The sequence below is a fragment of the Sorex araneus genome, chromosome X (genome assembly GCF_027595985.1).
Source record: "Sorex araneus isolate mSorAra2 chromosome X, mSorAra2.pri, whole genome shotgun sequence".
Classification (NCBI taxonomy): domain Eukaryota; kingdom Metazoa; phylum Chordata; class Mammalia; order Eulipotyphla; family Soricidae; genus Sorex; species Sorex araneus.
Genome location: NC_073313.1, coordinates 319376802 through 319400524, shown reverse-complemented (window position 1 = coordinate 319400524; position 23723 = coordinate 319376802). Strand labels below are relative to the sequence as shown.

Genomic DNA, 23723 nt, shown 5'->3' with positions numbered 1-23723 from the left:
CTACATCCAATTTAAAAATAAGCATGCACCGAGGTGTGATCAAGTTATAAAAAATGAAGAGTATCAAATTCTCTTCTTCTCAAGAGAATATGTTTTATTTTATTTTATTTTATTTTTTTTTGTCTGGCTTCATTTATTCTTTGCTCAGAAACTCATTTTTGACTGGATTCAGACTTGGAGGTAGAAGCTCTCAAAGAAGACAGCCTCCGTCTCTTGGCAATCTGCTCCTGGCGTTTCTCTTTTGCCTCCTTCATTCTCTTGGCCAGCAGCTTAGCATACTCTGCAGCCTCTTCCTTGTTTTTCTTGGTGCGCTGTTTCTTCAGTGCAATGCGCCGGCGTTTGTGTTGCAGAACACGTGGAGTAACAAGACGCTGAATCTTGGGTGCTTTGGTCCTAGGTTTCTTACCTTCTATATGTTACCTTAGAATATTACCTTAGAATATTACCTTAGAATATGTTTTAAATAATCTTCATTTAAAAATAAAATAAAGGGGCTGGATATAGCATTCGCCTTGTACATAGCCGACCTGGGTTTGAGTCCCAGCATCCCATATGGTCCCCTGAGCACCGCCAGGAGTAATTCCTGAGTGCAAAGCCAGGAGTAAACCCTGTGCATCATAGGGTGTGACCCAAGAAGTAAAAAAAAGAAATAAAATCAAATATTAAAAGTTATAATTTAATAATAAAATAATTTTATAGCCAATGTTCATTCAAGATTTACTTTTTTCATTATTGCTTTTCATTATAACAAGTCTTTTTGGGGAGGTGGATTATACACTTGTATTTTCTGGATTTGTGTTTTCATAGCTCAAATGTTGGAAAGTTCTAATCACATTTCTTCATCCTTTTTTCTCTCTGTGACACAAATAGATTCAATTGAATATATCTCTCAGGACTCATCTAAAATTCCATTCATCTGTTTCCTTGAGATTGCAATGTTCTGAGATTCTCTTAGAAAATAATAAAAATTTAAGTAAAAATGAGGGGGATGAAGTTTCATAGCAGGGATGTAACAACTGATAAGCTGATAGGTGAAGACGCACTAATATAGAAATATATAGGATAATTCAAAGGCATTTTAACTTGATTTAGCTCATTGATACTTCAGGAGGAAGGGGATCTGCTTGATGTTTTGAAGACCCTACTCAGCTACAATTTTGCAAAGGCAAAACACATGGTTTGTTTTATATATTAAAACATATATTTAATGTAATATATTTAAGTATTTCTTCTGAAACACTTTATGGATTTGCTTTTTAAATTTTATTTTAGATTTGGGAATAAGAAGATGGGGGGTAAAGTTTTAACATTAGCTTTGTTACTTAAAGGTTGGGAGATGGCATATAACCAGTGAATGGATATTCTGGAGCTGGATCCTCAAGTATAATTTAAAAATGTGAGATTATTACACAAGCTTGAGTTGAGTAATTACTCTTCAAAACACAGTAGTTGCTGAGTACACATATAATAAAGCAGATATTGTTGTCATCAAAGACCTCACAGGTTTTGGAGAAGTATACAGTAATTATAATGTGGCATTTGCTGTCTTCCTTTGATTGAGCTGTCCCAATAAAGTTTTCAAAAGTCCTTAATATTAGGAAGTTATGAAAATTTTAATTTCATGAACTGGGTGAACGGAAGAAGAAAGACTATTTCATGCAAAGAAAACAGTATTTGCTAAGGTTAGTGGTAGGAAAACAGAAGAAGGAATAGTTTGTTCTATGTGACTCAGTTGGCAAGGATCAAATCATATAGGGCCTTTCATATCCTATTAAAAAGTCCATATTTGAAGTGAAGAGTAGCATAATTAGTTTTCTTCTGCAACATATGAAAGATAAACTATTCTAATTTGAAACTTATAAAAATACAAAAGATGTCTACTTTGCTCACAAAAGAGATAAAAACATCATTTTCTTAGTAAAATTTTTTCTGAATTATAAATTTGTTAATCCATTTTGTTGTTACTAATTGGGATTAGTTTTCCATAGAATGCTACTATAATGTATACATTAAATCTAAGAATACGATCAAAGCTAAAAAAGTATATAATCAGTGATGTGCATCTTGGGTAATAGTTTCCTACTGGAAACTGCACCAGACAGTAGTCAGAATTGAATCTATTTAGAGCTTTTATCTAAATAAAGTGCAGAAACCCCTCCATCATGAAGTTGAAGAAGGTACGGAGCCATCATCGAGGTCCTCACCAAGGACCTGGAGTTTCCAGAGGGAGCAAGTTTGCTGCCATTTCTCTTACCTACAAGTGCAATTAGTGGCTATACTTTTTTCAAACATCAGTTGAATAATCTTTTTTTCAGGTAGTTATTTAAAATTTGCCGAAGGATTTTGGTAAAAGAAGCATAAAGAAGGAGGGTATGAGCTAGACCTTGAAGGGAAATCTATCCTGTTAAGGTAGAGGGATCATAGAAAGATTTAGGGCCAACATCTGGCAAATGGCAACATGTGTGTTGCCCATAGCAATATGTAGTCTGGCTTACGTAGGAAATCCTGTAAAATGGCATTGATGAGTTAGAATCTAAGTTTAGTTTTTATGTGGAACCACCTGTTAATTTTCAGGGAGTTTCAAATAAATCATTAAGGAACTGTGTTATATCAACATCTATGTGCAGCTATAGACATATATATTTGAACAGAAGCCTAGCCACACAGAGCACATGGCAGTAACAGTGCTGCTGAGTTTGATCAGTGCACTGCAGAGCCACGTCACTGACTTGTTCACATGAAAGCTCTCTCTCTCTCTTTCTCTCTCTCTGTCTCTCTCTCTCCCCCGCCTCTCTCTCTCAGTTTTCCTTATAGAGTCTAGCTAGAGCTCTAGTTAAAACTATGTTTGCTATGTAGTCTTTATAAATATTAGTACTCCATTGCCATGAAAGAGTTTTAAAGCCTAGATTCTAGGGTTGTTTTGCTGGGTCTTTTGCTTCAATGTTTGAAGTTTCCCTAAAGAGAAATAAAATATTTCCCTGGGTTTTGTTTGCTTTTGTTTGGTTTGGTTTTTGCTTTGGGCCATGCCTGGCTGTGCCAAAGACTTAACTCCTGTCTCTGTGCTCAGGGATCACACTTGGTGTTGCTTGGAGGACCATATGAGATGCCCAGGTTTGAATTCATGCATACAAGGCAAGCACCCAACCTGCTGTATTATTGCTCTGGCCCTATTTTCCTGTTTTTGATGTAATGATTTTTAATTTATTTTGCTTTTTTTAATTGAGGTAACATTGGTTTACATCATTGTATGTTTCAGGAATGCTTTTCCACATCACTTCAAAGTAAACTGTTACACCATACTCACCATCAAATGTCCAGATATCTCTAATACCATCTACCCCTCTACTCTTTGCACTCCCCACTTACTATTTATCAATTTAAATTCTACAGTCCAAATCCAAGGGTACATTTTGGATTGGTTCTACCTATTTTTCTGCTTTGTTTCTTTATACCATCAGTATTTGCCTTTCTTTTCTGATGTATTTCACTTAGCATTATACCCTCCAATTCCATTCATGTTGCCCTGAATGGCAATTATTTTTTTGTATAGGTGAATACTTTTTGTATAGCTGAAAGGAGCAATAGCACAAAGGGTAGGGCGTTTGCCTTGCATGCAGCCGGCCCAGGTTTGATTTCTCTGTCCCTCTCGGAGAGCCTGGCAAGCTACCAAAAATATCCCGCCCGCATGGCAGAGCCTGGCAAGCTCCTCGTGGCATATTGGATATGCCAAAAACAGTAACAACAAGTCTCACAATGGAGACATTACTGGTGGCCACTCGAGCAAATCAATGAACAACGGGACGACAGTGCAGTGCAGTATAGCTGAATAGTATTGCATTACATGTGTATAGCATATCTTCTTTATCTACTTATGTGTCATATTTATGTTATGTATTGTTTTCATACCATGGCCTAGTAAATAGCACTGCAATGTGTGTAAACATGTTAATGTTCTTTCAAACTATTGTTTTTAATTTCTTTGCATAGATAATGAGTAGTAAAATTGGCTAGATCACATGGTCTGTTTTTGACATCTTGATAAATCTTCAATACTGATTAAGAAAAATACATTTTTTAAAAAAGCTGATTTTGCCTGTTCATATATTCATTCATTTGCAATACACCAGAGAAATGAAATTCAATTCTATGTTCCCCTGAACTGGATTTCAGTCATGATATGCCACAATCGAAACATGACCCTTAGGAAAGATATATCAAAATAATGGGGTGTCAATTCACACCAGTGAGAATGGTCTATATTAAAAACAAATGTGATAAAACAGAAACAAATGCCATAAGTGAGAAGTAGAAAAAATGTAACTTTTAGTGAGAATGTTAATTGGTTTAGCTTCATGGTAAAATCATGATGAAGATTTCCAAGAAAATTAAAAATAAAACAAATGGAATATTACTTAACTCTAAGAAAATAAGAAATCTTGCATTTTGCTACAACATGGATGGAACCAGAGAGGATAATGCTAAACAAAATAAGTTAGAAGGAGAAATACAAATACCAGATGATCTCATTAAATGTGGTATATACAGAAACAAGGAAACAGATAATGTTCAATGAAAACAAAACTTCAGACTCTTGACCACAAAGCCAAGGATACTAAAGGGATGGAGATGAAAGGGTCCTATGAACCTTGGTGGAAGGATACTGGCATTTTGTTGATAGGCATGTTGTGGTAACATTGTATCTGTAAAGCATATAAACTTTTATGTTCTTGTAAACCAATGTTGGGCTGGAGCAATAGCACAGAGGGTAGGGCATTTGCCTAGCACGAGACTGATCTGGGTTCGATTCCTCTGTCCCTCTCGGAGAGCCCAGCAAGCTACCGAGAGTATCTCACCTGCATTGTAGAGCCTGGCAAGCTACCCGTGGCATATTTGATATGCCAAAAACAGTAACAAGTCTCACAATAGAGACTTTACTGGTGCCCACTCGAGCAAGTCGATGAGCAATGGGATGACAGTGATACAGTGAAACCAATGTTACTTCAAAAAATTTTTTTAAATAAAATGAAACATGACCCAGAAACAAATAAAGATAGCATGTGTAATTATAAATCTCTGATTTTCTGATTTTTAATTCCTTTCATCTGTTCACATCCACAACAGACATACCAGCCTGGTACATGCCATGTTATTAGACACTACATTCTGTTAAGTACACTTTAAGTGTTTAGAATAAACCCGGTTTATACCAATTTTGTAATAACATTATGAAATGGGTATTTTTCCTCACCGCCTCTTTAATGGGTAGTGAGACTTGGAAAGGTTAAATAACTATATCCAACATAGTTAAGATGCTCCTCAGATGTGAACTGAGATCATTTTTATTTTAAAGCCATAATTTTATGCATCCTTCTGTCTTGATCTTATTTCTTACCTTTCTGTATTTGCATTCATGCTATGGTTTTCAAACTTTCAAAAAGATAAAGACCCCCCCCATCTAGTTCCTGGTATAATATATTCTTGGCATAATGTGATTGGAGTAGGAAAAAGGGGAGTGTAAACAAATTTTAAAAATATATGTCTGTCAGTCAGGAGAGAGACAAATACAAAATGATTTATCTCACATGTGGGATATAAAGAAGCATTTTAAGGAGTAATAAGTGGCTAAAGCAACAGAACCTGCAAGTTGGTTTATAGAACTTAGCTTATCAAAGTGCTTGTCTTGGGGAATAAGGGGAGAAAGGGGAAGACAATTGGATGCACAGGACATTGGTAGTGGGACAATAACTCTGATGGTGGGTGTGATGTTGTAACATTGTATACATGAACTATTATTAACAGTATTGAGAATTACCATGCTTCAATAAAAATTGGTGGGGAATACAATCTGAGACATAGTAAGGGAGTTAAGGTGCTTGCCTTGCATGTGGCTCACTCCAGTTTGATCCCTGGTACCACATAGAATTCTCCTGAGCACAGAGTCAGGAATATCCCCTGAGCATCAACAGGTATAGCTCAAAAACATATGTATGTACATGCATACATACATATACATATGTATACAATGTCAAACAAGGTAGTTCAGAAGTTAAAAAACACTGTGTGTTGATAAAATAGTAAGATTTTTCTGGTCCTAAAAGGCATGGAAAGTTCTTTAGTAGAATGACACTGACAAGAGACCCTCAAACCTATCAGCTTTTGACAAACTTTTGTCAATTTCATATTCATCTTCATTAGCCATATGAAGCCATATCTAAAGTCAAGGATTTTCATTTCAATTTTACCATAAACAGAATGCATTTCTAGCCCAAAAAAAAGTGATTTTTAAAACAACCATTTGAATTGTTCTTTTGCCTTGTATTTTTTTTCTTTTTGGATCACACCCAGTGATGCACAGGGGTCACTCCTGGCTCTGAACTCCAGAATTACCCCTGGCGGTGCTCAGGGAACTATATGAGATGCTGGAAATCGAACCTGGGTCGACTGCGTGCATGGCAAACACCTTACCTGCTGTGCTATCACTCCAGCCCCATTGCCCTGTCTTTTAAAATGAAAACTTGTGATGTTGTATACTCCAACAATGTACTCTATGCAGTAACCAGTTTTTCTTTTAAATTGTCTTTTTAGGGGGGGTCACACCCAACAGTGCTCAGGGTTAATACTGGATTTGCACTCAAGGGTCACTTCTTATGGGGCTCAGGACACTTACGGGGTATCAGAGATCAAATGTGGACCAGTTACATAAGGGAAGCACCTTACCCACTATGCTATCACTCCAGCCCTATGCAATAACTTTTTTAAGTGAATATAGCAAATCTAAGTATATAGATCTCTTTTTGCTCCATCTGTGTTTCTTCATGCTGATAAATTCTATTTGGGATCAACTTAGTTTGATGTGTTAAAGGTAACACGAAGATAAAGGTGCTTCTTTAACCTTGAACACATCTACTTTACAACTGACACAGATCCATCTCCCTTTTGTACTCTACAAACTGTATACATGGCATGTTTTCCAAAATATTATTTTTTTCAGTTTAGGCTGCCAAACAAGCATTAGACTACTTAAAATTCCTGACAAGTGTGAAACTTGACACGTACAAAGTAGTGCATTTAAACATTGAGGAGAACTTTCTATTCATTCTATTCTACTAACAACCATTTAATCCTGTTTGAAAAGATGATTCCATTTTTAGATACTCCTCTGTTTATGTAGAAGTAAGGGATAAAGATAGAAAAGACAGTCATGAGATTTGCGTATAAGTGGATCAGCATGGAAATCATGCTAAGTGAAATGAGTCAGAGACAGAGAGGGACAGACATAGAATGACTGCACTAATTTGTGGAATATAAAGTAACAGAATGGGAGACTAACACCCAAGGATAATAGAGATAAGGGCCAGGAGGATTGCTTCACAGCTTGGAAGCCGGCCTCACTTGCTGGGGGTGGGGGGGAAGGCAGCTGGGATGGAGAAGGGACCACTTAGTGAATGATGCTTGGGGGGCCCACTTAGGATGGGAGATGAATGCTGAAAGTAGACTATAGTCCAAACGTGATGGTCACTTACTACCTGTATTGCAAACCATAACACCCAAAAGGAGAGAGTAAAAGGGACTGTGCTTGCCACAGAGTCAGGGGTTGGGGGAGATGAGGTAAAGTTGGCGGGAGGATCACTGGGAACATTAGTGGTGGAGAATAAGCACTGGTGGAGGGATGGGTACTCAATCATTGTGTGACTGAAACATAATCACGAAAGTTTGTAAATCTGCAACTGTGTCTCATGGTGATTCACTAAAAAATATCTTTAAAAATTTAAATAAATATAAATAAATAAATAAATAAATAAATAAAAAGATGCTGAAGGAAAGCAATAAAAAAGAAAGGACAATGGGGCTGGAGCAATAGCACAGCGGGTAGGGCATTTGCCTTGCACGCAGCCGACCCGGGTTCTAATCCCAGCATCCCATATGGTCCCCTGAGCACCGCCAGGGGTAATTCCTGAGTGAAGAGCCAGGAGTAACCCCTGTGCATCGCCGGGTGTGACCCAAAAACAAAAAAAAAAAAAAAAGAAAGGACAAAAGATATGAGTTGGAAAATGAATACATTCTACAAGGCTATTTAGGAATTCATCAGACTTTTATAATGAAAATATATCTCAGAGAATTTCATATGTAATTTCACCTCCAATGGAAATGTAACGTAGTTACATTTCACATGTGAGAAAAGTCATTTTCTATTTGTCCCTCTCCTGAATGGCTTGAAATCATTTTATAAATTTGTGAAAGTCTTAGCTTTGACAAGTCTTTATAAATGAAACCCAGGATCAGTTATCTTACTGAACAATGTTTTCTTTTGCCCCTATTTCCTTTTTAATTCTCCTTGAACTAATTACTCAGTAGTGTATTGAACGCTACTGCTTGGGACCACTAAAAGGGTGTTGTTTTTTCTGTTGATTGTTTTTTTTTATTTTTTTATTTTTTGTTTATCGGTTTTATACACAGAGCAGGGCAGAAATTTCAGCCTATGCATGCCAAATATGATATGTCAGCAAATTAAATTCAAACATGTATGATAGTTTGTGAATAACGGGATAAATGGAAACTATGTTACCAATTTGGAAGCAGATTGTAGAATGTCTAATCTCACTTGGTTTGTTAGTACACTAAAGAATTGGGCACCAGCTGATAGTTGCTTGTGAATAAGAATGAGCATAGCTTACATTGTGTTCCATGTGTTCGGTGACGGAGAGCCGCCTTCCCAGCCTTCCCAGCCTCCCTGACGAAGGAAAGAAAAGATGTGGACACTGGGCATTTAATTTACAACTGAAGAGCATATTTATAGAACATCTGAGGGGGGTTGAGGTGTAGGATTGATCATTTACAGAGGTAAAACCTTTTGAGGGAGGCAGTTCTTGCAGGGAAGGGATTAACTCAAGGAGACACTAAGACTATACTGAGAAATTTGCTCAGGGGTGACAAGCTCCTACATTGCTTTTCTCTTTCCCTTGCTGCTAGTACATATTAAACAATTAAGTTTACTTCTTACTAATATTAGCAGTTATTTGGATAAACACAGTAGCACTGTAGCACTGTTTGGATAAACACAGTAAGACATATAAATTCCAAAACTTAATTCTCTGGGTTGGGGGTGGGGGACAGAACCAGCTGGGCTTTACCATAAATACCAGATTAAGTCCTCAGGTAGGTTTAGCTTTTCCTACCCCATGGGGTTCTCTCTCTTAAGTCATCATGGCTTGTATCAAGACCGCGCTTTATACTTTCTAGACTGTCCTGCCCGGGTAGCTTTGCTACTTGCCCAAGGTTCATCCAGAGGTCCTTCAGTTGGACCCAGCTTTGGCAGGTGTTAGGAACTACAGTGACTGAAACGTGAGTCAAGTAATTATGATGGATACGCAGGAGTAAATATATTAGAGTCAGTTAACTCCCAAATATTAGGAGCATAGCATTAACAGTCTTTCTGTGTTTAAGCAAATAACAGTGCTCTATAGTAAAATATGAAGAGGTTATAGGGGAAAGAGCAAAAGCAAATAATTCACTACAAATATAAAATCTAGAGTTACCAGAAGGTTTGACTTTATATAAAAAAAAAAAGTCTAACCTGGGGAATTTAGTAGCTAACAGAAGGAGAGGTAAAGCACAAAGGAAAGGTTAAAGATAAACTCATGGGATTAGGGGTGCTCATAAGAGCACTGTAAGCTCTCTGAGGGGCAATTCACTGATGAAGCCTAAAACACTTAGGGTTGATACCCAGCAATTGCTGATATTTATCATTTTGTTCACCTTTATGTGATGCCTTAATATGATGAATAGTACAGTCTTCATTTTAAAAAGTCCTTAGTAAAGAATGAGAATTAATAAATTCTAGAATTTAACTGCTTCTTTACTCAAATGAGAAAGAAAAAATAACCACTTAACATGAACATTTTTCTTGCTTTACTTTATCAGAAAGCAAATATTTTACATGTTAGAGGATAAATTATAAAAGTATAAAGTAAAAACCTTACACCATTCAAAGATACATTTATAGGCACCATGTGTCAAATGATAAAAGTATAAATATTAATTTTTTTAAATTCTTACAACTCTCCATTTTTGGGTAGATACTGTATCCATTTCTTGTATTTTGAATGAACATTTTTAAACCTTAATGATACAATGAACAATGGACTTCCAGTTAGATTTTAAAAATCTGGGGCTGGAGCAATAGCACAGTGGGTAGGGCGTTTGCCTTGCACGCAGCCGATCCGGGTTTGATTTCCAGCATCCCATATGGTCCCCTAGCACTCAGGGGTGATTCCTGAGTGCAAAGCCAGGAGTGACCCCTATGCATCTCCAGGTGTGACCCAAAAAGCAAAAAAAAAAAAAATCTGTTAACGTTCTGCCTTTTTTGCATGCATTTTAACATTCTAATATATTTTTAAAATTTATTTTTAAAATGAATAATACCACTTTAAACAAAGAAAACTGGTCAAATTCCCCATCCACTTCTGGGATCCTCTTTATATCATTTTCATAGCTTCTTTTGCTTAGTGATTACATGACATATTTCCCATCTCTTTTTCTTTCCTCTGTGTCCTTATATGTAAATAGCTTCTCTTTGAAATATGTTTTTGTTTTTCTTAATTTGGTTTTTGTTTTGTTCTGGTTTGGGGTCACATTAGCATGTTCGGGGCTTACTCCTGGCTCTGTGCTCAGGGGCCACTCCTGGTGTTGGTTAGGGGATCATATGGGGCCCGGAAATCGAACACAAGGTCAGCAGCATGCAAGGCAAATACCTCACCAGCTGTAATATCGCTCTAGCCCCAGTTTGTTGTTGTTGTTGTTGTTTTAATCAGCATGAAAACCTTTGGGATTCAGTAAAAGCTCTTACTACACTTATACTTATTAATGTAACTATTAACAAGTTAAAGTTCAAACTACCATTTTACTTACTTTCTACACACTCATTTCCTTTTTTTTTTCTTTAATTATTGTGGAGACCAACCCTAGCAGTACTTCAAGGGTCACTCCAGCGGGGCTTAAGTGAGTAGAGCAGAAGTGGAGGGAGGGAGCACCATGGTCATACTCAGGGATGTGTGATGCTAGGGATTGAACCCAGGACATTACACAATCAAGGCATATTTGCTGCCACTTGAGCACATCTCTTGCCATTAGTTTTTATTTCTTTTTCTCTGAAACAATGGACCAGTTTGAATTATCTGTGTTAGCTTTGTAGCTTTTTAACTCCATAGTAAGAGTGCTTACCTTCATGAGTAAGGCTGTGGGTTCAATCCCTGGCACTGGAAGAGGGCAGAATTAGTTCTGTTTTGTTTTGAAGACGCATTCAACAGTGCTCAAAGCTTACTACTAGTTCACTGAAATTACTTCTGGCAGGGCTTGAGGAACCATATGGGGTGCCAAAGGTTGAACCTAGATCATGTGCATCCAAGACAAGACCCTAACTTCTATACTATGGCTCTAACCCTGGAGGGCAGTATTTTGTACATTTTTATTTAAAAAAATATTTTTTAGTTTTACCTAAGAACTAATTTTGTGTGTATTTGTTAAGCTTAATAAAGTCTAAAAGTGGTAGTTTTATTTCTTCCTGGACAAGGCTTTAATAAACTTTACCAACTTATGTGCTATTGTATCATGTATTTTAATTGTAAATATTTTTAATATCCCAAGAGATATTAGTACTATGTTCCATACAGTCAGTATTCATTTAGATTTAGCAAAGTATATATCCTTTCATTGCTTTTCATTGTGTTAGAATCTTGAATCAAAAGAAGAAATAAAATATAAATTAGTGTAAATTTGGTGGATTGTCCACTAATATTCACCTACGTCTCTGCTCCATTTGGAATTCAGAGAAACAGGAGAACTCACAAAATAAAGGGAAATAATGTATAGGAACATCATGAATAGACTAATGAAATGGGTAACAAAATACACAAAAGAAAGTAGCATGCTCTACAGCAAGAGGCACAAAGATGTACTGTAAAAACTTTTATGCATTTAATGATTTTGAGACATTTTGCCAAGTTAGAGTCAGTTAATTTGTTAGTATGCCTCCATTTAGCATACACAAAACTGTTTACTCTTGAATGAACAAGTGTAATGTAATTGGTCTCTTACAAGTAGGAGGGCATCAAGCCATGTTTGTTGTAATTGGTATTGGCTGAGCAAGAGCCTTGTGTGATCTCAAAAGAATGATTGACCTAAAGGAGTAAGCCAAGAATGTGTGGGGTTTGGTCTGGGGAGAATTACTAAGGCTTTGGGGGGTGGATATGGGATAAGAATCAAATCACAGAGCACAGTATATTCAGTCATAAAAAAGGCCTTCATTCAATTAATCACTGTCCAAGGAATTGATACGGTATTGGGGATGGGCAAGAACTGAGAGGAAAAAAGTAAAGTGTTAGCACAATTGAAAAAAGAAAGCACAATTGAAATTTCAATGGAAAGATATCTCATAAATCTGGACGATTTTAATTCTTCCTGTTTGAAGGATGTTCCAGTTTATATGAGATGGGCTTTAACTTACATAGAAAAAGGCTTTTATTCCTGATACTGAATCACTCTGGATCAAAGACTGATGGTGCTGCCTGATTAAAATTTCTGTTTTAATCCCACAATTGGTTGTAATGTTATCTTATATACCAGGGTCATCTTTTATCAAATGGTTAATAGCTAATATTAAGAAGAAAATTAAGATTCAGGCAAACAATACCATGCTGTTTAACAATAATTTATCAGTAGCAAAGGTTTCCTAGAGAATCTAAAGTCAAGCTTTACTTTGCCACTGGCAGAAAGAGCTGAAGAATCCGAAAGCCTTTGGTCCTTTGCTCATTTTCCTGTTCCAGTCTTTAAGGAATCCATTTGGTTTGTGTGTAAAGAAAACAGATGAGATACAGGATAGATACTCCTCATGCTAGTTGGGATTCCGTCCCATGTATACTTATGTATGAAATGTATGCTTAACCTAATCTAATCAGCCTGCACATAAGTGCTACTAGAAGCAGAGGAGTTGAAGTAAAAGTCAATTTTCAATGAAAATCCTTCGTCATTGCTGGAAAAGCAACTTCAAGTACATGTAGCATAATTTTTCCATAGGGAAGAGAATATTTCAAAGTTCTGACAGTACACAGTACAATGCCAAGAACTCCTCAAAGCCTTGATTCATCACTCTAAAACAAAGAAATGAACTTATCAGGGAAGTTGATGTTTGTTGATTTTGGTGACTTTTTTTGTTTCATTTAGAGCACACCAAATTATGAATACTCTGTTTTGCCAAAATAGACAAGAATCTAGAACTATAAATCTACCACTGGCCATCGATGAAGACAGCTCTCTTTTGTTATTTAATATCAGTATTTATTTTCTCCACCAGAACTGCTTAGCTTGGGTGAATTCTAGTTGATAATTTCAGAAGGGTGAAAAGCTAACTAGCACTGGGCATTTGGCCCAGATAAATCTGATTCCAGTACTATGAAAGAAGTAACAAGGAAAATAGAAAGTCTTTGACAAAAATTTTTGATAATTGGCTACGCACAGGGAAGGAAACAGAAGACTTGGAGACCAATGCACTTGGAGAATGATTTTAATGTAGAATAAAAGTGCAAGAAAGGAATAAAGACACTACAGTTTAACAACCCTCTTTAGTTCCGTGGAAAAGAATAATTACAGCAAATTCCTGTTGAACTCTTAGAAAATAGGTCTGAGGACCTAAATTATGGAGGCAAAATAGAAATCTAGGGCTTAAATTGCTGCTCTGGGGACTAGGCAGGTCACCTCATAAATCTACATTTTAGAGACATTCAGCTTCAGCTATAAAATATGGATAATGTGATAACTTACTCTACACAGCTGATACTAGGATTCAATCATAGGATTTCAAATCCCATTTCATAATCATGTAATAGATGTTTAAAAATTGCTGAGCATTTACCCATTTTATACCACTGTCACTGAATCACTGTCATCCCGTTCTTCATCAGTTTGCTTGAGCAGGCTCCAGTAATGTCTCATTCATCCTATCTTTGAGATTTTAGCAACCTCTCTTTACTCGTCTTTCCCAATGGTGCAATATTGGAGGAACTTCCAGGGTTAGGGGAATGAGACCTGTCATTGTTACTGTTTTTGGCATATCTAATATTCCACGGGGATCTTGCCAGGCTCTGCCATGTGGACAGGATACTCTAGGTAGCTTGCGGGTTCTCTGAGAGGTAGAACTAGACAATAAGAGGTCTCACAGCCACAAATGTGGCTGAGCACTTCCGGGAGCTTTGTTTTAAAATGTCTGGATCTTGGCCATTGATGGGATTACACGACTGCCGGGGGCAGTTTGTGTGTGTGGTTGCCTAGCTACTGGAAAATGGGGAATCTGGGTAGAAGAGGCCCAGTCCCAATCTGAGCAGGCTTGGAGATCTCAGCCCCGGGTCCTGCACACCTGGGTTCCTCTGCCGGTTACTTCATGTGTGAGGCTCATCCAAACATGTGGAGAGGAGCCTTGAGCATGGTTGTGGCTGGGTCCCAGAGGTCTTCAGCTGCCGGGGCTTTGCTTGAGGCAGGAAGGGAAACTCAACCCGCCCCCCTCTGAAGGGCCCCAGTGAAGACAGCCAGGCTCGGGGGCAGGAGACTCTGCCAATTATACTAATTAACTTTAAAATCTTAACAAACTTGTGTATTAAGTTATCTAAGTATTATACATCTTGAGATCAGTTTCAAGCAGCATAGTTTAGTCTTAGTTACTCAGGCTATCACTATCAATAACCATTAATGTTTGAAACAGTGCAAAAGCAGCAATGCCCTTATTTCTTGTGGAAATAGTTCTTACCTCTCAGGATTATATTGAAAATATAATGAACCAAATTACTATAAAATATTTATATACCGGATCCCTTCTATTTAGAAATTCTCATAGATTATGTAGAAATAGTACTCTACTATAAACTAATTTATTGTTCTGCTACTAAAAAGAATTAAGACTAATCCTCTGAGTAAAGAGGGGTTTACTCGTATGTCATTATGTTAAAAATAAAAGAAAAAAAGAAAGAAACCAAAAGTGAAATAGTTCCTTCCTTACAGTACACATTAATATCAACTTTTCCCTATTTTACACTATTTATGATATTAAAGCAGTATGGTTATTGGAGATGTAATACAGTTATACATGCACATAGATAAAGTAATAACATACTATAGGCTTAAGGATAGCTACATGTCTTACAGGCAGGAGGTCACAGTTCTATCTCAGGCATTGCCCCAAATGCCAAGTGAAATCCTGGCAGCACTTTCATTTTTCAGTTTGTGATCCTGGATGCCACAACAAAGTGTTAAATCTTTAGCAAACTACAACTAAGTGTGGGCACACCACTATCAAATATGTGTGATACTTGTCATAATAACAAAGGGAAGGGAGTAAGGAACAGAGAAAGAGTAGAACTGCTATGTAAGTACCTTTGCTTTAGCCATGGGATTTTAAAGGATAGAACTTTATAAGGTATATCCCACACAGAACAAGTAGAGATACATTATTTTTCTCTAAATGTTTATAATATAGAAATAAGAAAAATAGATTTTGAAGATTCTGAAAATTCTTTTTAGTCTATGCATTATTATTAAGATTAGATAGTCTATTTTACAGATTGGAAAACAGGAAAAACAAAACAAAAACTAGATACTGTGCCCCAAATCACATGGGCAGCAACAGAATAAAAGTAATTTCAGTCCCTTCCTCCTACTACTGTGCATATTTTGTCAAAGGTAACTTATTCTGAAGTAGTTCTCATTTTTTTTCTTAAACTTAAAGCTTTAGAATTTAGAAGTTCTAAATTAGAATTAGACTAGGAAAAGTCCAACTTCTGTCCTATTGCAGAAATACAGAAAATTTTTGCCCATGAAAATATACTGAGTGACTTCATGTAGTTGTAAGTTATCAAATTAAGAAAAGAACATTGCAGAGATTAAACTGTTGCATAAGAGAGAAAAAAGCAGCATGAGTCAGGGGTTTGGGAAATATGAGTCAGACTAGAGGGAAGGAGCCAAAAGCATAGAAAAGTAGGGCCTAAACTGGGACTTAAAATTAGGGCTTAATAGAGATGTGCACATATTTACCTCCATTTACTTTGAGTTAAAACAACATATATTTAGTTCCAATAATCAGAGGTCAGTGTGATAAAGAGGCTGTAAGAGCTGAAAGAAAATCAGGCTGGGTTTTTTAAGCCATGATGGTGCCGAAGTCTGCAATAAAAGGATCGATGATAGTATTAATGACTAGAAAGGAGAGCATGGGCATATTTATATTTTTGAAAAATTGGGAAATTACTAAATACCTTCATTAGTTATTCTTAATGCAGTAGCATAATAAAATATGATTTGTATAGTTGTTATATTTTAGGAAGCATGTTCTATTATTTTGTTCTTGGATAATGTTTGCATCAGGCCATGTCTACATAGCTTAGAACTATTACCTGTGGTGTTCAATTCAAACTCTAAACTTTGCTCATACATGAGCTACTACTTTGTGAGCACCTTCAGTGAGGCACTGCACCAGATTCCTCTCATATAGCCCCTACAACCATGCACATAGTGTCTTCTGGTTTCTTCAAGCAAACTATCTGGCCAGTGTAATGCAACTTGCCTTTGGCGTAGAAATAGTTTCCTTTTCACCAATTCACAGAGAGTCTCTTGACTGCATGCCTGGCTGTCTTCCCGGGGGCTGCTCAAAGGGGATGGGCTCCAGCTTCCCTCCCCCAGAGCTCCCGGCAGCGAAAGACCACCGAAACCTAGCCACAGCCATGCTCAAGGCCACTCTCCACACATTCGGACAAGCCTCATGCATGAAGGTACCGGCAGAGGAACCCAGGTGTCTGTAATCCCATCAACGGCCAACATCCAGAGACTTAAAAGCAAGCTCCCAGAAGCGATATCTAATAACCTACTTCTCCCTCTGGGAGAAATGGCAAGCTACTGAAAGTTTCCTGCCCACATGGGACAGCCTTGCAGGCTTCCCATGGTGTATTCATATGCTAAAGCCAGTAACAAGCAGGATTTCCTTCCCCTGACCCTGAAAGAGCCTCCAATGCGGCACTGGTGGAGGGATGGGTAAATGATCACTGTATGAGTGTAATGCAGACATAAAAGTTCATAAGTTTGTAACTGTACATCATAGTAATTCTCTAATAAAAAAATTTTTTTTAAAAAAAGAAAGTGTTTCGCCGACCTTGTCTTCAATGTACCTTATGGTTTGTGGTCTAATGTTGAGGTCTTTAATCCATTTTGATCTGACTTTTGTGCATGGTGTCAGGTCAAGGTCTAAACCCATTTTTTTGCATGTGGTTGTCCAGTTGTGCCAGCACCATTTGTTAAAGAAGCTTTCCTTGCTCCACTTCACATCTCTTGCTCCCTTATCAAAGATTAGATGGTCATACATTTGGGGTTGTGTGTAGGGATATTCCACCCTGTTCCATTGGTCTACGGCTCTGCCTTTGTTCCAGTACCATGCTGTTTTAATTGTTACTGCTTTGTAGTAAAGTTTGAGGTTGGGGATGGTGATGCCTCCCATCATCTTTTTCCCAAGAATTGTTTTAGCTATCCTTGGACGTTTGTTATTCCATATGAATTTTAGGATTGCTTGATCCATTTCTTTGAAGAATGTCATGGGTATACTTATAGGGATCGCATTGAATCTGTATAATGCTTTAGGGAGTATTGCCATTTTGACAACATTGATTCTCCCTATCCACGAGCAGGGTATATGTTTCCATTTTCTCATGTCCTCTTTGATTTCATGGAGTAGCGTTATGTAGTTTTCTTTGTAAAGGTCTTTTACTTCCTTGGTTAAGCTGATTCCGAGGTACCTGATTTTCTGGGGCACGATTGTGAATGGGATTGCTTTTTCCACGATATTGAAGATAAAGGTATCTTCAAACGTGACACGGAACTAAGCAATCTAGTAAAAACAGAGATCAACAAATGGGACTACATTAAACTAAAAAGCTTCTGCACCGCAAGAGATACAGTGACCAGAATCCAAAGACTATCCACAGAATGGGAAAGGATATTTACACAATACCCATCAGATAAGGGGTTGATATCAATGGTATATAAAGCACTGGTTGAACTCTACAAGAAGAAAACATCCAACCCCATCAAAAAATGGGGCGAAGAAATGAACAGAAACTTTACCAAGGAAGAAATACGAATGGCCAAAAGGCACATGAAAAAGTGCTCTGCATCACTAATCATCAGAGAGATGCAGATCAAAACAACTTTGAGATACCACCTCACACCACAGAGACTAGCACACATCCAAAAGAACAAAAGCAACCGCTGTTGGAGAGGATGTGGGGAGAAAGGGACCCTTCTTCACTGCTGGTGGGAATGCCGACTGGTTCAGCCCTTCTGGAAAACAATATGGACGACTCTCAAAAAATTAGATATTGAATTCCCATTTGACCCAGCAATACCACTGCTGGGAATATATCCCAGAGAGGCAAAAAAGTACAATCGAAATGGCATCTGCACATGTATGTTCATCGCAGCACTGTTTACAATAGCCAGAATCTGGAAAAAACCCGAATGCCCCAGAACGGATGACTGGTGGAGGAAACTTTGGTACATCTATACAATGGAATACTATGCAGCTGTTAGAAAAAAGGAGGTCAAGAATTTTGTAGTCAAGTGGATGGGCATGAAAAGTTTCATGCTGAGTGAAATGAGTCAGAAGGAGAGAGACAGACATAGAAAGATTGCACTCATCTATGGTATATAGAATAACAGAGTGGGAGACTAACACCCAAGAACTGTAGAAATAAGTACCAGGAGGTTGACTCCATGGCTTCAAGGCTGGCCTCACGTTCCGGGGAAAGGTCAACTCAGAGAAGCGATCACCAACTACATTGTAGTCGAAGGCCATGTGGGGGAAGGGAGTTGCGGGCTGAATGAGGGCTAGAGACTGAGCACAGCGGCCACTCAACACCTTTATTGCAAACCACAACAGCTAATTAGAGAGAGAAAACAGAAGGGAATGCCTTGCCACAGTGGCAGGGTGGGGTGGGGGGGAGATGGGATTGGGGAGGGTGGGAGGGACACTGGGTTTACGGGTGGTGGAGAACGGGCACTGGTGAAGGGATGGGTTCCAAACTTTGTATGAGGGAAGTATAAGCACAAAAGTGTATAAATCTGTAACTGTACCCTCACGGTGATTCTCTAATTAAAAATAAATAAATTTAAAAAAAAAAAAAAAAGAAAGTGTACTCAAGGTCAGTTACTAGTAGATCCAGCTCAAGGTCTATGATGTATTGCTCACCCAACCCTTAGGATAATTTCTTAACATGAATTTCATATAATAGCATTTTATTGAATAGTAGAGAGGTTTCCATCTGAAAGAATTATAAATGAGCCTAGATAATTAGAAAATGCATTTTAAATGTTTGATCAGTCAGGCCTAGATGAGGTGAATATTATTACAGTTTTGTTTGTTTTATGATAGAGCAAGGAAAATAATATCATGGCAATGAAAGTAGTGGTATTTTGTTTTTTCTAATTATGACCATCACTAATTTAATATTTTATTAAAATAATTATTCTCAAGTATAAATGGACTTGGTTCTTACAAAGAAATAGGTTCAAGGGCACGGTTTTTATATTCAAACCCATTAATGATATATTAATTCTACTAGAAATGTTAGTCTATAAAAGAATTATAATTTAATTTCAATAAAATAGGAAAGAAATTTCACATTAGAAATGAGATAGGGTTGAGGTGACTTGCAGGGAGATGTCTCAGAAAGAAAAGCTGCAGTCACTGGAGTACCTCCTGAAGCAAACACAGCAGCCAGCCCAAGTCCTTGATCTTCTGCCAACATCTGAGGAAACTTGCCACATCTGAATCTCACATTGCAGTATCTCTTAGGGCTGTTATCACTGTAAATGCTGGCAAATGTTTTTGACATAAAACAATAGGAATTCTGCTGTCATTGCTTCATTAGCGAGTCATAAAGCTCTGAGGAAACCCCAATAGAAATGTTTTCATCAAGTGCATATGAGAGAACAAAGATACACAAAGGGGACAGAAAAATACCAAAAAAAAGATGCCTGCACTATTGGATAAAATCAAAAAACATAAAGTAGCAAACACTGACCTATATGAAAATAGTAGTAATAGCAAGAATAAAGTTTAAAACAAAAATTACTCTCTTTAAAATAAGATTCAAAAATTTATGGAAGAAAATAATTTTATAAGTCATTATCTGTAGGATAACACTGGTTTGTTCTTTCTGCCTTGAGCACAGTGGGCTTAGATTTATTGGGTTACTCCCATCACAGTGCTCCCATTCCTCTGTGTTTGTTTGTAACCGCTTTCTTTGTGCTCTGCTTCCCCAGCTGGTCAATCACCTTTATCTCCTAATCAGATTCTGTTAACCCGTAAATATTGCTTTTCTCTTCACCTTAAGTCTTTTTCATAGTTAATGCAGTGTAGTGTCCTTTTTGTATAGACACAAGACAGTTAATGCTATGCTTTTGTAACTTGGGAGTTAATTGACTCTGAATAATATTCACTCCTAAGCATCTGTTCTCTTGACTTAAGCCTCAGTTGCCCTTACTTCCTAGCACCCCATAAGCAGGGTCCCAACAAGGGACTAGATGGACCCAGGGCAAGCTGTGAGCTACCCTGGCATCGAAATGGCCCTGCCCAAAGCACCATAATACTTAATTATAATTTAAGAGGCTGGTGATGGACAAATTCTGTCATGATCCAAAAAGTAACAGCTGGATTAGGACCCTGCTAGGGTTAGGAAAGATTAATCTGGACGGAGCACTGTAGTCTGAGATCTATAGTGAGATGTCCCCAGGAGAGTAATCTTACAAGCTTAATGTACCTCTTACTGTGTCCATGCAAAATAACTAATATTAAGAAGTAAAATTAAGATGTTAATTAAGTTATTGGACTAAGGAGAAGAGAAACACCCATAAGTGGAATTTTGCCCTTGAGTGGAAGAAGGGCTTCCATATGTTGATTGTGCTACTGGATGGGGTATGGTGGCTACCCCCAATGCAGGAGTTGATGAGAGACTAGAGACAGACCAAGGCAGCGAGTCGGAATGCGGAGAGATGAGAGGGAGAGACAGGAGGAGACAGGAATGAAGGACAATGTGAGACTAGGATGGGGAGCTTAGTGAGATTGGAACAGGCACGTGGGGAGAATGGAATAAATGGCAACTGATACTAACCAGCCTGGCACTCATTTCCTCCTTCTTCAGCCCATGGCATTGGCCATCTGGGGTGGGGAAGTGGCCCGAGATGACTGAATGCAGGTGGTGAGAAAGAGCCGCAGGGGCTTCCTAATCGTTTAATGAATACACAATTACCTGATAAACTGCTGGACATCTAGCATTTTTCATTGTCCCTCCCTCTTTCTTTTGGAAGAAATCTTATTCCATACCCAGATAATTGATGTTGATCTGAAGAAAACCCTCTTAGACCCTGGACTTCCTACAGTATTACACTGGGTTGTGTAGGTACAGCAATTGTCCTTGGAACTATAGAAAGATGAAGAAAGAGTCCACCAACAGCAACTGAAAAATAATTCTACTCACAGATGGCCCTTTAAAATAATTGATTCTTGGATCATATTTATTCTCAAGTACCACCCTAGGTCTACCACAGAGATGATGTGAGACCCCTAATCCTATCTCAGGTTTTGTGAAAAATCTATCATCTAGGAATTACAATTTAAATTCCGATTAAAATTTTACATTTTTAATGAAACTGAGCATATTCAACTGTCAATGAATATCAAAAAAACATATTTCTTTTGGAATATCTAACAAGAGATATTTGAATTAAGGTGAAGATGAAAAGTTAAGTTCCAGTTTTAAACCACTATTATATGTGCAGATGCATATTAAATCATGTCATATTCTTAAACAACATAAGTGGGTCATAACAAGTTTATTATATGATTATAAAGCATTTTTACCTTTTTAAAACTATAATCGCTTTATGTTGATGACACACTTAGCAAAATTTCCCTAAAAATGTAATGCTTTGGGAAAATGTGCATTTTAAGCTATATCAACCTTTATCTTCTAGAAAAACACAATCAAATAGAATAATTTACATTGTGAAATTTTCAGTAGAATATTTATACACTAATGCTATCCTAACATTTGTACACACACAGTAACAGGGAATGCATAAAAATAAAATTTTGATTTATTTCCAATTATTGGGTAGAGTTTTGTGTATTTTTCTATTGAAATTATTCCAAATGCAATATATTGGACGGGGAAAAGCAAGTTTTATGAAGTTTATTTACATTTTAAACACAAAAACTAGCGTATATTCTAATGAGTTCATCTCTATATAATAAATGTATATTTTTGAAAGGTATTTTGCATGTCTGCGGTGCTATATTTGAACCAGCACAAGGAAAAAATAATCAAGAAAGGATTGATAGATGACAGGATAGTGGTAGAAAAATGGATAAAATGATAATGCTGAAGTAAGACTCTAGCTTTACATCTCATTTCTTAATAAAAATAAGTGTGCTGAGGTAAGTAAGAATGGCAAAAAATGTTAGCTCTTGTTAAATCAGACTGGTACACAATGACATCTATAAAATAATTTCTGAATCTTTGAGATAACATAATTAACCAATGATACATTATTATGTGAGTTTTTTTCTCAAGTAGATTTGATACTAGTTTGTTTGGGGTCATACCTGCCTGTGCTTAAGGCTTATTCCTAGTTCTGTTCTCAGGGATCACTTCTGACAAGGCTCAGTGGATTATACATAGTACGGGGATCGAACCCTGGTCAGCTCTGTGCAAGACAAGCACCTTACCAGCTATACTGTCTCTCCAGCCCCTAAATTTTAAGAATAAATTAAAAGTTTCTTTAAGCACAGTGTGAAGCACAATAGAGGAAATAATAGTATCACTATCAATTCAAACTCTTTCTGTGCTAAATGTCTTTAACAGACATAGATGAGTGCACTTCAGGGGTGCACAACTGCAGAGGTGACCAATTGTGCATCAATTTACGAGGCTCCTTCAGCTGTCAGTGCCCTCCAGGATATCAGCAGAGAGGAGGCCAGTGTGTAGGTAAGTACAACAGTGCAGTATGTCAGTCCTGTCTTGAGCATCTTAATTTTAAATTTAGTTATTTAGGATCCATGGCACTAAAACATGAGTAATACGAGCTTTAATCAACTTGTTCATAGTGTAGGACAGATTATAAAGGGAAAAGTGATGTCCAGACTTGAGAGATAGCTCTAAGTCTTGAATAAATGAGGCCCAGAGTTCAATTCCTGACAACATCGGACTCTCGCTTCCCCTGTACTTATCTGTACATGCTTAAAATAGTACCTGGTCTTAGCTGAAATAGCTGTGTGTCATCAAAAGGAAATAATTAACAGACACTACTCAACATTTTCCTTATTGCAAGAGGATGCAGTGTTAGGAATGCATAGCCAAATACAGCATGTGATCATACTTTCAAGCTCTATCTGAGCATCCTGAGGGCAGGGACTAGGTCTGGTTTGTGTTGATGCTGTCTCTAGTTCCTGAAGAGTGTGTTGTCAACTAGATACTCTGTGTAGTTTCCCCAGTGAATACAAGAACAGAGCTTGAAAAGGATGACTGGTAAATAAGAAAACGAAAGTATTCTGAATTCAATCATGAAGCCCAGTACTAGGTCCGAAATTCTGTAATTGACTCCCCTATTTTACATACTACCTTTTCCCAGAGATTAGTGAA

At 37.4% G+C, this 23723-nt stretch overlaps 1 protein-coding gene across 5 annotated transcripts in view; it reads left to right on the top strand.

Annotated features, from left to right (window-relative positions):
- The window catches only part of EFEMP1 (EGF containing fibulin extracellular matrix protein 1), a 72043-nt gene that overhangs the window by 30655 nt on the left and 17665 nt on the right, over window positions 1–23723 (top strand). For all 5 annotated transcript variants that reach the window (XM_004609204.2, XM_055121738.1, XM_055121737.1 and 2 more), the window contains one exon: window positions 22947–23069. In XM_004609204.2, the coding sequence (XP_004609261.2) occupies window positions 22947–23069 (123 nt within the window). The remainder of the gene's footprint in view (window positions 1–22946; window positions 23070–23723) is intronic.